At 38.4% G+C, this 17,684-nt stretch overlaps 1 protein-coding gene across 1 annotated transcript in view; it reads right to left on the bottom strand.

Annotated features, from left to right (window-relative positions):
• Positions 1-17,684, bottom strand: part of LOC139727159 (TATA element modulatory factor-like) — a 34,567-nt gene that overhangs the window by 16,150 nt on the left and 733 nt on the right. The window contains exons 3-4 of the mRNA XM_071638134.1: positions 14,950-16,218; positions 3,096-3,169 (exon numbers count right to left, since the gene is read on the bottom strand). Of these exons, the coding sequence (XP_071494235.1) occupies positions 3,096-3,169; positions 14,950-16,218 (1,343 nt within the window). The remainder of the gene's footprint in view (positions 1-3,095; positions 3,170-14,949; positions 16,219-17,684) is intronic.

The raw sequence follows: 17,684 nt of genomic DNA, 5'->3' as shown, positions 1-17,684 counted from the left end.
TTTTTTGGGGGGGGGGGGGTGGTGTGAGGAAAGAAGATTGCATTACATATTTTCTTGTTGCAAACACCTTGAATTCCAAGATACTTGAAGATGACTCTAAGGTAGATCAATGCAACAAATCTATGATAATTCACAATACCAGTTGCAAGGTGATCATTCTTTATCTAGATTAATGACTTTCCTTGTTTCATTTTGTAACAAGAAAACAAATGTGGCAATTACATAAAAGATAACACATTTCTGTCATAATGTTCTATAAACAGTGCACATCAATAGACCATCCATACAGTACTTCACAGTTGAACAAATGTTAGCAGGATTTACATGTAATGGCAGATTACCACTACCTGTGCTAGATGAATAGACATTAAACAAATGACTGGAATTGAAAACACCTTTCTCACATACTGCATACACGGTTGCATGAGATAAAACAAATAACATCACTTGCTACATTGTACTTGTACTTATCAAACACAAGTTGCTGCACAAAACCTTTCCAAGGACTTTTGCCTCCACCCAGCAAGTTTGAAAAGTTCAGTGAACTTCTGGCTGATTGACAATTCAAATACTGCAGTACTAGATGGAGATTTATGTGCATCATATCAGCCTTCAATAACAACAGACAGGCAAATATTCTGCACTCCTTCTATTAAACAGCTTACAATGATATTTCCATTAAAAACAACAACAACAATAACTCCATATATATGCAAACTAACAGGCACTTTGACCCCAAATTTTGATGTGAAATTCTGCTCCCACATGGTCTTAACTAGAGATAAAGTTTTGTGAAAATAAAGCTGACTTACGCTTGCACAACAGGGCCACACAATGATGTGGAAAGAAAATGAAGAAATAAAATGGATGCGACAGAGAACTTCACTCGAATGTGTCTTCTGCACCAGAGCAAATGTCTTTCTGCTGTCCACTCCCAAACAGCACTAGTCTTGTACCCTACACTGGAAACTGATCACTAGCATGTTTATACAAAAAGTGTATGCCCCAAGAGTTTTTTCTCAGCGGATAATTAGGTGCATTTTCAGGCATCATACTGCTTCTGACTGAGCTCCCCTTTTATCTGCTCCAGATTTTTCTCCTTCTGTCTTCTTTTTACCCCTTTTCATCAGTTTCGCTAGACCACATTGGCTAAGTCTCAACACACACAAATAGAGAACAATGACACTGTTTCTACAGTGAGTGGCTACATAGCTGTCAATAGCTTTTTTGACGGCCCAATCTAGAACAAACAAGGTACGAAATACCCTGTCGGTGAGAAGAAAGTTAATAAGCTGTAACGCCACCACTTTTTTCTTTCTTTCTTTTTTCCCCTTTTCTGAAGAGCAAACAGTTGTTGTCGGGTTCCTTTCAAATGCAAGAATCCACACATCTTCCATATTCTCCAATATCCATAATAGACTACCACTTGCGAATGCACTGGTCTATTACGAGGGCTGCTAGAATGTGCAGTACGAGAACAAACAAGAGACCCGCTTCAAGACATGCTAAAATTCCAGGATGCTTTTGGCCCAAATGCCCCCCCCCCCCCCCCCCAATAAAAAAAAAAAAAGAAGAAGAAAGAAGTAAGCCATCCATTCCAATGTGCAACATGCTCCAATTAACCTTATTTCTGCAAGGGACTGTCTTTAGTTTTAGATGGGAAGGTGTCACCAACATTTAGCATAAAATGTGAAAAATTTGATGACATGTTGATGGTTACCACTGCATAAAAGATGTGATAACAGATTGGGGGGGGGGGGGGGGAGGAATCTGCTCTTTGGCACATTTTGACAAGTATTCTGGGAATTTCAAGTATTTGTGCACTTAATGCAATAGCTAACTTCTGGGGACCTATTAAAAGATGTAAAAAAAAAACATGTAAAAGTCTGCCATTACCATAGACGGGGCTTGACACTAACTTTTTTTTTTCTGTTGTGGCCTGTTTGAGTCACTAAAATCTTGAAATCTGAAATTTTGATGGCCCGAGAAAGATATGTGGTGGCCCCGCCACGAAAGCAAATGTAACGATCCATTTTGAATTTCAGCTGCCCAAACAGGCCACCAAAAGATGACCATCTTTAAAATTTAGTGGCCCTAAATCCATTTTTAGTGGCCCCAGGCCACCGAGCCACAGCTAACATTGAGCCCTAGCATTAGACAACCTGCTTGTATCAGGGACGCCAGTGGCATTTGTCTCCAGGGCCTGAAATTTTTTTGGGGGGCAGAATATGTGCGCATCACGAGTGTGAAGTCCCTTGCGACCGTGTCTGCGGTTGTAGATGCTCTCTGATGCAATTTCAGCCTATTTTGGACCATTCCAGAATACTTTTGAAACTTTTTTTTTGGTGGTAATTTTAATATTTGTACACAAGTGATGTTTGTGAATGAATTAATTCAGACTTGCAAACACTGAAACCCAAGGAAAAAGGATAAATTTGAAGAAATTACAGAAGTGGCAAAAATTATTAAATCAGAGATGACACTGAGAATAATAAACAGAATACGAAAATCACGATTTTTCAGACATTAGAAAAAAAATCTGAAATCAGATTATCTATAAAACATGCCTTTAAAGCTTGCTTTCTTTTGAGAAAAAAAAATGTTGCTATTTGTATTCCCAAATTCAATGGTATTTGAGATGTAGATGCTGAGTGGGTAGGGGAACTCTTTTTAGGGAAACCTGTGGGGCAATTTGTACTTCAGCTACGTGTAACAAATTAAGAAAAAAGTCAGAGTTCAGTCTAGATTCTAGGTGATTTTATGGAGAAAAAGCCTGTCCTGAAGGCAGAATTTGAGATTCATGGAAACCACAACAGCTATCCACACTGTGCTATAAAGCTTGCCCAACCTAGCAATAACTATACAACTGCATTCAGAGTAACTCCCTGCATTAAAGGAAATATGAATTCACAGGTTCGAGGTATACACGTCACACCTGTACGACTCATTTACATCACGACTAGGTATTAAAGAAGCATCCACCAAATAAGAATGTTGGTCCATCGACGAATCTTGCCAAAGAATGTAGGAGTGTACTGCAAGTATAGTATATTTTAAACGATTAATGTGTTTCCATGGAAACTGGAGCAGCTTACCTTCAAGAGTTTCTCTGGCTGCAGTGCATCACTCTCTTGGAGCTCCTCTTTGGGTGAGGTCGGACCAGCAGCACCTAGCATCATAAACAGAGAGAGGGAGACAGCAAGAATGAGTGTGAGTGAGAGGATCACAGAGACTTCTACTTTATAGCCTGATGCTCCCGCAATCACTTCCACCACCCCTGAATACACACCAATCGGATCTCGGAGCCACCTTAAGTAGCAAAGTCTCCCTCGGTCCGTGACTGGCCGCTGACTATTTGTCCGTCACGCCGGCGTGACGCAAAGCCTTACCCACTGACTCTCACTTAAGCATGACAGCAAACAAGTCCTCTAGGAGCTTCTGCCTCTTCGCTCTTCTCCAGACACTTGTGGATCTTTTGTAGTGAATCAATGTTTGGAGATTGTTGTTGTAATGTGTGACATGTACAAGCACATTGCATGTGTGTTTATAGTGTCCATAGACAAAGCCTACAGATGGACATGTAAACCAAGATCTACATTTCGAGAAAACACTAAAGAAAAAAACAACAAAAGCAACTTTGCAGTGAATGTGTATATAATTGAATGTGTGTGTGGCCAAACCCTAATGCTTGTTAAGGTCACTTAAGTGTATGTACTAGATCTGATTGTCAACGGTCAACACTGTACAGACTGACCCCTCTGTTAGTGAGAAAAAAAAGAAAAGTTACCCAGCACTCAAGTTACAAATACAGTACATAAATTGTACACATACAATTCTATAAAGTTGATGAAATTTAGTCCACCAGATTAAAAAAAAAAAAAGGCTCCTGTACAGTGGTATGCAAACATTGCATTCTGGTAAGGCTGCAACCATGACTCCTTTTCTTCTTCTTTTTTTTTCTTTCTTTGTTCAGACATGGCTTTGAAATGACGCAGGTTCCAGTGTTGGCAAATGAATTGTTTACGGTAAGCTTTGAGCTGTCCTCATATAATCAGCACATAAAGTGTACCGGATTCGCTTCGACAGATGGTCTGTCCAAACACTAGGCCCATTCAGGCACAAGTTATGAGGTTCTGCATTGCCATGCGAAATTCAATTTTATTTGCCGCTGTTATCAAAATGCATGGCCCCCCTCAAAAAAAAAAAAAAAGACTCATTCAGATGCAAGCAAACACTTTGAGGAAGTCCACCCAAAAAATAAATAAACTTCGAAAGAAAGAGAAAAATACTCCCTTCAGAACGATACAAAAATGACAAACAATGGATAAGAAATAAGGAATCTATATGACATTTTGAAATGTCACATTTCTTTGGAAAACAGTTCTTGACCGTCAGTACCTATGAATATTCAAATGAGTGAGTTGATGATGTCCTGCTCTCACAATTTTCCATGCATGTTAAATATGAAATTCTGAAAAATTGTTTGTTTTTTGCTGATAGAGGTAAAAGTATATATCTCCATACTAAAATGATACTAGAGTTAACATTTGTTCTTTTTTATCTTGGGTGGTTTTAAGGCAAGTTTTATATTGCTACAGCTGAAATATGAGGGGGGGGGGGCTGGTCATTTCTGTATATGAAATGAATAAGAAACTCTGGTTGACAGTGTTTCCCACAAAAATGCTGCAATTTCAAAATGTCATAACTTCCTTATCCGATTTTGATCATTTGTGCATTGTTCTGCAGGGATTTTTTTTTCTCTTTCTTATGAATTTGATAAAATTTTGGAGTGAAATTTTTCTTTAAATCTTCAAGCTGCACATGCTGTACCTAGACAAAGACCGGAGGAGTGATCCTGGGTACTTCCGCCTCAGATCGACCGATCTGTAGGCCTACATGATCAGTGCTAGGACCTAGTGCGGCAGGTTGCATCATGGGATTAAAAAAAAAACCCTGAGCTGTTTTTCTTTTTGTTTGTTTGTTTGTTTGTTTGTTTGTTTGTTTGTTTGTTTTTTGCGTGCCACTCATGTACCCTGCATGAGGCAAATTTTGCAAGAGGTTTTTTTTTTTTTTTTTTTTTTAATATCAAGATGATGTGATGACTGCATCGCACAGAAATTAAATTGGTTTTTGCACCACATTGCAAAAATCTGTTTTTGAAAACTGTTCAAATTTCATGTGTGGGTATGGATCCACAATGCTATTTTTGTGTGCATCATGTGTTTGTTTGTGTGTGTGCATGTGTGTGTGTGTGAGTAGTGGAGGAGATGGGGAGGGTGGTCAAAGGACTATATTATAAAGCTTTAAAAAAAGATACACTGTACTACAACACTTACTATGTACATAAAACTGTCCAATTTCCATCTTTCCCAAAAAAGGTTGTAGCACCATGGATATGTATCATTGGCCCATACTGCCTTTAATCATCTCAAAGACCTATCTTGAAATCATAAACATTCCAAATTTCTTTTGAAATTTCATGTCAGTATTAAAAACACTTCTAGATTTAACATGTTGTGGTGCAGTCTGAATACAACTATTTTCTAGTTCATTTCTGACTGCAGATTTGACCCAAAATACAAAGGGCAACTTCTACAAATTGTGCAAATAATGAAATTCTTCAACTATTTCCTTCATATTGCTAGCTTGGTACAGTACAATTGTAGAGAGTTCACAGTGTGGCAAAAAAAGAAAAGAGAAAGGAAACAAAAATAAAATGTTTGTTTTAGGACAACTTAGGCCAAGTCTGTTCCCTTGTTTCTAAGGACAGCGTGAGGGTTTCATACACTTAAATCTTTGATTTGTGAGCTCTACACTTGCCTAGAAGGGTTTCAGTCCACAAAGTTGTCTCATTTCAATCACAAGACAAGTGCCATAATGTGTCTCGCCCATTCGCGTACAAGAAATTGTACGTGAATGGGATATACAACTTGTAACAGATTAAAAAAAAGAGACATAACAGATAAAAAAAGAGATATAACAGATAAAAAGTGATATAAAAGGGTAAAAATTTATGGCAAACAAGAAACGTGCCATGAAAATTCAACATTGGGCCCTTAAAGTTTGTTGACCCCTGCCTGTGACCTTTGACCTTGTGGTGACCATTCACTCACCAAGGGACATCTACCATCCAAGTTTGGTCACAAACGGACCTATGGATCAAAAGTTATGACCCATAATAGAAACGCGCCATAAAAACTTAACATTGGGCTCTAAAAGTTTGTTGACCCCTGCTTGTGACCTTTGACCTTGTGATCACCCACTCCCCAAGGGACATCTACCATCCAAGTTTGGTCACAAACGGACCTATGGATCAATAGTTATGACCCATAATAGAAACGCGCCATAAAACCTTAACATTGGGCTCTAAAAGTTTGTTGACCCATGCTTGTGACCTTTGACCTTGTAATGATCATCCACTCCCCAAGGGACATCTACCATACAAGTTTGGTCACAAACGGACCTATGGATCAAAAGTTATGACCCATAATAGAAACGCGCCATAAAAACTTAACACTGGGCTCTAAAAGTTCGTTGACCCATGCTTGTGACCTTTGACCTTGTGGTGATCATCCACTCCCAAGGGACATCTACCATCCAAGTTTGGTCACAAATGGAGTTATGGATCAAAAGTTATGACCCATAATAGAAACGCGCCATAAAAACTTAGCATTGGGCTCTAAAACTTCGTTGACCCCTGCATGTGAGCTCTCATGCTCATGCCCTCATGCTACAGCAGGGGGCCATCACATCTTTATCAATACCATTTGCAGTCCATAGCAGGTTGCTGTAAAACGAATGAAGGTTTGCGTGCATTTTAATTTTCGCGCATTTCGCGAGAGCCTAGATTCGTTGAATTAAAATGCACACAAAAGTTCTTGTCTACAACTCATCAATGCACTGAATACCAGAGACAATTTGTGAAAATCTGATGTCGTGAAAAAGCTGTCGCCTCCAGTTCACAAAAATTTCATGCCGCTAAAATATCTTGCATTAAAGTATGTGCTGCAGCTCCTGCTAGCACCTCAGTTCATTTCAGGGAATGCAGTTTAATACAGGGGGCACACTTTGACGAAGGTCATGTTATTTCTTGTCAAAATATTACACAATGTTCAGTTTGCATAGTATTATTGCCTGCGTACAACTGTCTTTTCGACAGCAGAAGGCATTCTATTAGTACTGATGTACAAACATACTCTATGGCTTCAATCAGCCATAACTGTTATTGTACTGTCTACAATTTTTTTTTTCATTTTTTTTTTATAATACGGGAAGTGCCTCTTACACATTTCAGTGTACAGTGCACACATCAGACATGTTTACTTTGCTTCGACATGAATGCTTGAGCAAATATTTGAAGAGGTCTCAAACATTTTTTTTTAATACTCTTCTTTTAACAGAAGCATCCATTTAATCATCCTGATTATAATGCAGTTGTGACTATAGCTGTATAAGACTACAGCTGTTAATAGCTCTACATAGTAATGTTGGAAACGTTTCCCCAGTATATTATTCATTGTGAGTGCTGCCACCAGCACAAAGTACTGACTGCTAACAATCAGTCATGATACTGGCACCATTCACATGTGATGCGTCCCCACAAAAGCCGGTATATAGTGTTGAGAAAATATATTTTTTGATTTTTGGCAGATCGGATGAATTTGCCAGATGCTAAGACTTAAAACGGACTTATATAACTGGCTTAATACTCCATTGCGAGGAAAATACAGTGTATGTTTAAAAAATAATAAGAGGTAGAAAACTGTGACGGTTATAAGACCTATAGGTGTATACTGCTAGTGACATTTGCTACTGTGACAACTGCTCTGGGCCCCGTTTTATCAAAAGATATTTAAGCGAGTGTAAATTCCCTTACCACACATGCTGCCATAGACTTTATGATAGAAATCAACTAACTATATTTATAATCAATTATAACTCTTCATAAAACAGGGCCCAGGTCTCATTTTCTAAAAGGACTTATGTCGGGTCAGGGTGAGAGTTGTGATAAGGTTTTAGGTTTAGTTTGACGTGAGAATTAGGATTATACGTAGGTAGAATTTATGGTTGACTATAAGCGTGCAGATATTTCACGGGAGCCATTGTCACAATCTGCGCAAATGTCATAGAGCCTACTGTATACTGCCAAAATCGCCTTTACAAGCATTTTTCTTCCTTTAATGATCTCTTCTTTTATATGGGTAACGTGATGACCCACACTAAAACCAATAAAATAATGGCACTATCAGAGACATGGCATTGCTATCAACCATGTCAGTGAGAATGAACCACTTCCAGAGATGAACATGGGTCATGTCACACGTCATGACAGTGCTCATGGCTTTTATCATAACCTTGATGGCACTGTGAGAGTGACAATTTTGGTTTGACTGTAAGGTTTGAGGTGCTGGTCATGTTTACGTACATCTTGTACACATTCTAGCAGTGGACTTGGCATTCTTTTGGGCAAGTCCAAGATAACACGCGCGTTACGTATGGGACATTCAGAGACTTTTATGACCTGAAAAATAGTGTTAATGGCTTTTGATCATATTAAACTTTATCATGGTGATTGATATCTAGGAGAAGTATAATCATGCAAAAAATGGAGAAAAATGACCTTCACAATTATATTCTAGAAGAGAAAATATGTGCCGTTACGTATGGGACCAGAAAAATTTTGTTTTTTTGAACATTTTTTTCAACCTCAAAACTCTCTGAAAGTATTTCAATCTACAACTTGTAACTCGCTGTGATGAAAGTCACAACACTCAAGATTATCACAGGTAAGTTTCGTGTCATTAGGCAAAAAGCTCTAATTACAGGTTCTAATTAAAGACAGACATGACGTGTTACGTATGGGACAGTTACGTATGGGACAGTTTGTCCCCCATTCATTTAGTGTGTGAAGAACCATGTTTATGGGTATTTTGCATAATTATTGAAGTAAAATCAGTTGAAACTACTCAAATACTGATCCAGATTGTCAAGGAAACAATATTCCCCAAATATTCACCATCCTAATCATATTCAATCATATTTTTATATTTTTATGACCAACCTGAGTATGCATGCCCTTTGTCCCCCATTCGTTTAGTGTGTGGAGAGACATGTTTATGGGTGTTTTGCAAAGTAATTTTGCAAAATACCCATAAACAAATTTTTGCATAATTATTGAAATTGAATCAGTTGAAACTACTCAAATACTGATCCAGATTGACAAGGGAACAATATTCCCCAAATATTTACCATCATAATCATATTCAATCATATTCTATATTTTTATGACCAACCTGAGTATGTATGCCCTATTTTTATCAGGATAGTTACTACTGAAAAATTGAATAGTTTAAAGTGTTTACTTCCATTGATGAAGGGCAGTTTGCCATTTCGTTTCAATAAAAAACAACTTGACACAAGAAATATTAATTTTTATAAATAAGCAATACCTGCTGCGTGGAACCCCAGTGATCGAGTAGATATATGATGTCTGTCTAGCAGTCAGGTCATTGATTCGAGTCACACCTCAGTATTTATACCCATGAATTTTGTCGTGGCTTTTATTGAAACCTGAATAAGGACAATTTGTGTATCACTTGCAATAAAAAAAAAAATCATTTTACTTTATATTCTTTTTAAATATTTATATCACAACCATTTCAAATTGGATCTCCATCACTAAACTTTGAATTCCTCTAGTCTTAGGATTGTATGCTCTTTAGTAATTCATACATGTATAATTGGTTTCCAATCATCTCATTAAATGTTGAAAACTGAATCCCCATTTCTGCAAAAAAAACTATACCATCCCTTTAATGCTGATTTTTCATTGTGTATTTTGCCATTTTCCCCTCCCCCTTTCTGAAAATTGTTCAGTCAAGTACATGTATTGTTCAAAGTGTCTATAACTCAAAAAGTAGCTACAATGTTGGGATGCTTTCTTCAGGATGATTGACCATTTGTGTACTTAGAGACCTTCCCAGCTAGCTACATGCATTCACATGCATTATGTATGAGGATGTCCCATACGTAACGCATTTGTCCCATACGTAACATTATTTCAATGCCTAATAAAAAATATTCCTTTTACTGTTTTTTCTTTTTTCTATGGTATTTAATTTCTCTAAACAATAAATTAGAACTTTCCAAAAGGGCATTAATATAACCTTAGCAATTTCAGAAAAAACCTAAAAAAATTACCTCAATTTGTTACGTATGGGACATCTCATGATAGGACACGAGCTAATTTGCATAATCATTTGCATAATCCCTAAATTTTCATACCAAGTTAAACTATTTGATGAACTTCTTATGTCCACATATTAATCAAATATCATTTGCTTTCCTTTGAATTAATATGAATTTTTATAAATGTCCCATACGTAACGCTGTGTTTCACATTTATGCAAATGAAGCCCTTGAAATATGCATAAATTTACGTAATATAATTTTTTCCTCCATGGAAATCAAAACTTCAACTCATAAGCTTCAAAATGATACCAAACATGTCAATATTGAGCAAAGATGAAATTCTGTCTTCTGAGGGGACCTTATCTTGGACTTGCCCTTTTAGAAATTTTGGCTCAATTTCATTTTTAATTTGATTGAAAAGGAAAAACACACACTTGTTTTGACTTTCTAGCTTTTAAAGATTGTACCTCTTTAAAAAAAAAAAAAAAATTAAAGAAAAATAATTACAGCCAGCAGCTTTGCGCTGTGACTGGGATACCACGACAGTGCATGAATGATGCACAGGTCTATAAAGTGCATCAGTAGGAATTGTGTACATGTACATAAGGTTACTTTGGAATGCTTTACCCCTGGACAACTTACTTTACATTGTAATTGTAAGCTGGCATTCTACACTAAATTTGAGTTGTCCTTAACAGCTAATCACTAGGCTCCAAAAATCTGACAGCATCTTGAGGCATGAATGAAGTACATGTATACACACCTCAACCAGGGAGGTGACGTTTCACCTCCCTGTTTCAACAGACCTCCTGTATTGTATTCTTAAGCATGACGTCACGGAACAGTTTACACTGGAGCACACAGGTGTGCTGAGTCTGCCACAAGTGACCTTTCAAGGGTTCAAGATACTGGTTAGCCTATAACAATGGCGTACATACATTTAATGTAAGTGTGCAGAGGGCATTTGTAACACACTGGTACACCAAGTGTAAAAATGAATCTAAAATATGAAGAATGAAAATATGGCTCTTAATAACATTGTACATCTGACATTTGCCGGAGTCAACATCTGTAGGGTACACGTATGTAGTTTCTATTAGTTTGTTTGTTTTGGTTTTGGTTTTCTTTTGCTCTTCTTTGAAAAACTGCACAAATACTAGTATTGAACCCTGCACTTAATAATGTATGTACTGTATACGCGTATGTGCGTGTAATGCACAGCTGTGCAACTGTATGTGTGTCTGTCTGTCTGTCAGTTTTTTTCATGATTGCATTCATAATTTATGTGTAGGTCAGAGAGTACAGTAGAGCTTTACAACAGTTTTTCCTTAAATCCTGTTTGTATGATAAACCTAGAAATTTGGCATTGCAAAAAAGAAACAACAACAAACAGACAATACATGCAACACAAACATGAAGGATTACACAGCAGGTCTAGATAAAATATTTACTGGAAATCCCTGTTATTTCTTAGCCTAACAATTCAGTCCATGGAAGGTGTTGCAATAGACACCCCACCCTCATACATGATGTAACACCTAAACAGATCCTTGTCATCTGATTAGTTGTTTGATATTGATCATTTGTCCCATTTTATACTGTTACATCATCATTCGTGCATTTGTGGCTCCATTTACCATGTAATCTGGGATCTATGCGATTTGTTCCATTTGCATGCACACCGAGAGCCCGGCACACTACCTACAAAATGTAAGTAAAACGCTTGCATTTGCAACATTATGCATGCCATCAAGTATATTGACGGACAGTGCACTACAATATATACATGTAGTGCTCAGCACTCTCTCGATCTCAGATCTCACATTTTATTCTCCCTTGTTTCTAAATTCATAAAACATCAAATGACAAGAATTGATGTTTAGGTATTATTGAAAACAAATGATAAATGTTTTTCATTTGTGCAATGGACAGAATAGTTCATTGTGTGAAAGATAAAATCATCATTTCATCTTTCACCTAATGAAATATTCAGTCCATTGCACTCATAAACATTCATAATTTACACATTGTTGTCATTGCTGAAGAACAGTGCTTTAAAGGGACAGGTAATGTAAACAGCAGGGGAAAAAAAGGGCTTCAAAGGGACATTCCAGACAATTTACACATTTAATATCATATAGTACTACATAAATCAACACTGCCATGAAGGACCTATAGATCTGTGGAAGTTAATATGGTCCTTGACTAGAGATACTATGAAAAACCTAAAACATACTACACTGAACACAAATGATGACATAGCAGGCTCGATTCAAAAAATGTAGCAGCGCAATTCCATGAAAAACAATGTGCTTTATATCAACTTAACTTTCTAGAATTCATGTATGCTAGCACGAATCATCGTCTACTTCATCATCCTTGTTTATTGTGATTTGTTATGAATTTTGAAAATATTCTTATTCCTTAATCCCAATCACTACAAATTCTGGAACTCTGTACCCAATATACATGTTAAAAAGAATTTATAGAATCTGATGTTCAAATGCAGATGCATGAAATTCATCCATCTATAGGTCTCCTTTAAGCCTTTGAGATCATGCTCAAATGGTGTAAATGCAGTTGTACGGAGACAAAGTTAGCATTATCATTTTGATGAATTACATTGTGAGAGTTTTGTGTGTGTGTGTGTGTGTACACTGTTCTTGTTTTATGACCATGTGCCATATGAATGCTATACTGTATACGCTATATATTTCGCGTGGGTTTTATTTTCGCGAATTTCGCGAGTCGGGAGCTATTCGCGAAATTAACAACACGCGAAAATATTACCTTCCAAAATGAATCCCTTGCCTTGATGATATGAACATTTCAGTACTAGTATACCATGTCACGGCTTACCGAACAGACCATACTGGCTCAGCTTGTTTACGTTTACGCACGTCCACGTCTACTTACGAATACTGTAGAGAGCCAATCCATTATCGCAAGGGGACCACTCGTCAGAAATCTAGCGTGATGGACTTAACCACTTCAAAAATGTTGAATTCTAACTTACTAGTTCGCAGAGCTTGGTAAGTTTTTTCATGCAGTGTATAACTAGTATCATTCTTATTTGCTAGTAAGTTGAAAATTCACACTTTCTTTGCCACTTCATATTTTCTCTGGTCCCCCAATCGCGAATTTAACCACTCGCGAAAATGTGTGACAGCGGCAATTCGCAAAAATTTATGTACGCGAAAATTATAGCGTATACAGTAAATAGACCAACATACTTTTTACATCTTACAGTACTTGCACATAACTTCCTACAGTCAATAAAGCAAAGAGGCCATTCAGTCCAAATGAAAGCAATCTACTGTTTGTTTTCTACAGGTTTTTTTCCAAAGTGGCAGCAGAGGTTACAATGAAAAGTTCATTAATTTACAGAACATGGCTTGATGCTGTCGCAACGCAAGAATTGTCTATAACTTGAAGACATGCTCACGTTGAATGGCAAAGCTCATGTTGACTGTGTGTGTATAAAAAACTAATCTTGAAGAAATCAGTTACATATCGTTGCTGGGGCGACAAGACCTCGTATCTGAAATTTTGGTGAAAATTACTTTTTTGGATTAATGGTCAGATAATCGGCTAAAGCCTTACAATCGTATGGTTGTGCGGCACGGAGACGAACGCAACACGCTGCCTCCCCCATTCTGTATCAAATGTAGTGACACCGAATGAGAATAGCGCTGGCTCAATGGGTCAGCGAACAACACTTAGACTAGAAATCTCCTGACCCAAAATGGCTGTCCGAGCCACGAGAGCTTCCGAATGGACGCACACTCTCAGTGCGCATGCGCATGAAGAGAGGCCAAAAGAGCCACGCGTCTTCTGGCCTCTCTCCTCCAATCACCGCAGCTCGCGGTCACAATGTTTGTATATGATGCGTACACACACACGCACACACACACACACGTGCCTCAGTGGCAGCATTGTCCCACACATTTATGGATATAGCACCGAGTCTGGCATTGCGCAATTGCATGCACTAACTTTGGTCGTTTGGGAGTTTGCGAAGTAACGTACCATTAGGGGTGACGATCGTCCGACTTTAAGTGATGTCCTGTCCAAAGCCTAGCTGTCTTACCCAAAAAATAAAGCCACCATGGTATGTCAAAAGAAAGGTTCTCCTATTTCATACAGTGCTTTGGCTGCCACGCTTTTTTGCTCTCCTAAACATTTGACATTTTGTAGATACGAGGTCTTGTTGCCTCAGCGACTATATGTATTTGATCAATTCAACACGAGCAGTGTTTATCAATTATACGCTTTTACCAAACAATGTACAAATGTAAATACTGCCACTCCTTCTTTCTTATACTATTAATGGTCATATACTGTCATATACGTGTAGTACAAGGGAGACTTATAGCATGTTGGCCACCATACTGCATCTTCTAAATATGATGAGCAAATTCAACTCATCAGACCAGTTTGACCCACTTTGACCCACACACCAGAACTTGATGGCATTAAATCAGAGATATCATCTAAATTGCAAAATAAAGACCCTAAAATATATGTGATTTACGCTAAATATGGAGAAAAAATAAACACAGTTTGATAAAAAAAGAAATCATGCAACTAAACCTGATGTACGGTAAGCAAAAACAAAATCAGACATTTACTGGAAAGATATTTCTGCATTGTAAATTGTAATTTCGTTTTGTGGGGAAAATGAAAGAAACTGCATGAGAGTGAATAGTATTTCTGTATCGTAGGGATGATAATAGCAACAGCAGAAGCAAAACTCACCATCTTCTTCATCAGGAGGGAGTCTTGGTGTAACCTCCACCTGTCCAGCATCCGTACCAGATTTCTGCTGTCCTTCCTCATTCGGTGTGGGCGTCGAGTTATGATCGTCCCTGACAGTACTACTCTCCTCCGAACCGGACCGAGGTCGCTCGTCGGTGCTCGAGGATGGCGTGGTCTTGTCATCCTGGTCCTCGGACTCGACGTCGGCCGAGTAGGAAGGCGAGGCCCGTTGCATGAGAGCAATGGAGGCCTGCTCCACCAAGTTACCCACGTCTTGCGCCTGCGCTGCTGAGTGTATGGAATCGGGCATGTCGTTGAATCGCCCCTCCGAAATTATGCTGAAGTCGCTGTCGGTTGGGCTTCGCTTCCCGTTGGAGGACGACGAGTAATGCTTGGGAGACTCATTTTCGGGGGATTCACGCGTATCGTACAGATAGACGGATGACTGCTCACTGGCTGTATGCTCATTAATCACAACAAAGTCACTGTCGCTTTTGACCGAGGTCTGTTCATCGGTGTTCTCAGATTCCGATTTGACTTCTACGTCACTGCTTTTTCTACACAGAGGAAGACCTGCATCCGCTGCCTCCAATTTCTCGTCAGCCTCCACAGTCCCAGTGCTCGTGGAGTTACTACTCTCCATACTCTGACTGTGAACTTCATTGCCACAGCTTTCCCCTTCCTCTCCAAACTCTTTCACATCGCCGGACTTCACCAGCAGAAAACTGTCGGTTGAGCGGACTATATCTGCATCTATTGTACTTGCCTCCACTTTTGACGTCTGTTCTTCATGTTTCTGTACCTCCACTCTGTCAAGAGACAATCCCGTGGCTTCATCACTGCTCTTGGGACAGGCTCCCTGCCTTGGCAACACACTCTGTGAGTGAGATGAACCCACATCGACATGGAGGGGAGTTAAAATGGTTTCACTCTTGGATTCCTTAGCTTCAGATTTTTTCTGTCCAGGGTGAGGCTTCTTGGCAAACCTAACAGCCCGTCTTTCTTTCCCTCTTTCATCTGAGTCATCACTGTCATCTTGTACAGGTTTGCTCTTCACCTTCGAGGTCTTTCCGCCTGCCAGTTGCTTCCCCGCCTTTTCCGTAGCAGCCTCTCTGGCTGCTTCGTCGACTTTCTCTGGTGCCGGTGTCTGCTTGGCTGGAGTCCTTTTGGGCTTGGCAGTCCTTACAGGATCACTACCCTGGGCAAGAAATTCACTGAAGAAGCTGTCCCCATCATCCAAGGAAACATGGCTACTGGATCTTAGATTTCCTGTGAGATACAAGCAGAAATCAAATAGAAGAGTTCCAGTGGCATCATTCTATCAGTGTTTTCAGTTTGATCTGTGACTAGAAACTTACATTACAGTACCGGTATGTCACAAGTAGACAAGCACTTTCTATGTACACATGTATAATGTGTATCTCTTTCAAGAAAACATTGAATATCAACTGGAGAAAGAATGCTGAAAATTCTCAGATAATTCAACATACATTTGTATAACCATCATTTATAAACTGAGTAACATTCAATTGATCAAATAACATTTTACTATAAGTATTAGTATTCAGCTGAAAAAACTGAATGGGTAAATTATATAACATAAAAACAGCACAGGCTCTCTGTGAAATATGATAAATTGGCACAGAAACAACAGAGCGGTAATTAGTATTGATGGCAAACACAAAACGGGTTGTCATTTGATTGCAGAAGGTACAATATTAATTATGTAGCATTGTCATAAGACTAATTGATTCATGTGATCAAGTTGCTTAAAGGACAAGCTCACCTTCATAAACATAAGGATTGAGATAATGTAGTAATATTAGTAGAATACATCATTGAAAGTTTGAGGAAAATCAGACAATCCGTTCAAAAGTTATGAATTTTTGAAGTTTTTGTGCAGTAACCGCTGGATGAAAAGACTACTGCAGTGTATGAATAACTTAGATGTCACATGCGTACAACAATACAAGGAAAATATAAAGAGAATTTCACAAAATTTCATCTTTTGAAAAAAGTACACGTTCCCCTGACTCGTTACCAACAAATGTTATGGGAAATATTATTCCCCCTGCCTTTAGAAAGAGGCAAATCGAATGCTCTTTTATTATGTGAAAAAAGTGAAAATATGTTAAATTTTCTTTTACATTTTCTTTATACTGTTGTACGCATATGACTCACAAGCTGTAGTAGTCTCCTCATCCAGCGGTTCCAACACAAAAATTTGAAAAATTCATAACTTTTGCATCGATTGTCCAATTTTCCTCAAACTTTCACTGATGTGTTCTACTAATATTGTTGCATTCTCTCAATCCTTATGTTTATGAAGGTGAACTTGTCCTTTAATATTGGCATACATATGCAATGACTGGCTACTTGGGTGATTCGCTGTGGACATGATAAAATTTGGTTGTAGGCTGCACACTGTACCCCAAGTTCACGGCTTTACTTTATTTCTGTGAAAGAGAGTGCTATGTTTAAGATCGCCAGAAAATACTGATGTCGTGACGAATGTACTAGTAATACTTTTAGAGTAATTTTCTCTGTTTATGACTGGGTGCCTATTTGCAGCAGGGGCACTTTCATTCATTGATAAGACAGCTTAAGAGAGTCAGGTGTGCTTAGTCCCACTTCAGAACAAAAGCAGGATGAGTCACTCGCAAGCTTTGATTGGGGAGGGTACCGTACTTGATACCTTGATGTAATCCCTTGCAGCAGCTTGTACATGAAGCTAT

The sequence above is a fragment of the Diadema antillarum genome, unplaced genomic scaffold (genome assembly GCF_040938485.1).
Source record: "Diadema antillarum isolate AM-2024a unplaced genomic scaffold, OU_Dant_1.0 seq00000121_RagTag, whole genome shotgun sequence".
Classification (NCBI taxonomy): Eukaryota; Metazoa; Echinodermata; class Echinoidea; order Diadematoida; family Diadematidae; genus Diadema; species Diadema antillarum.
This window is presented reverse-complemented; position numbering and strand designations above follow the sequence as displayed.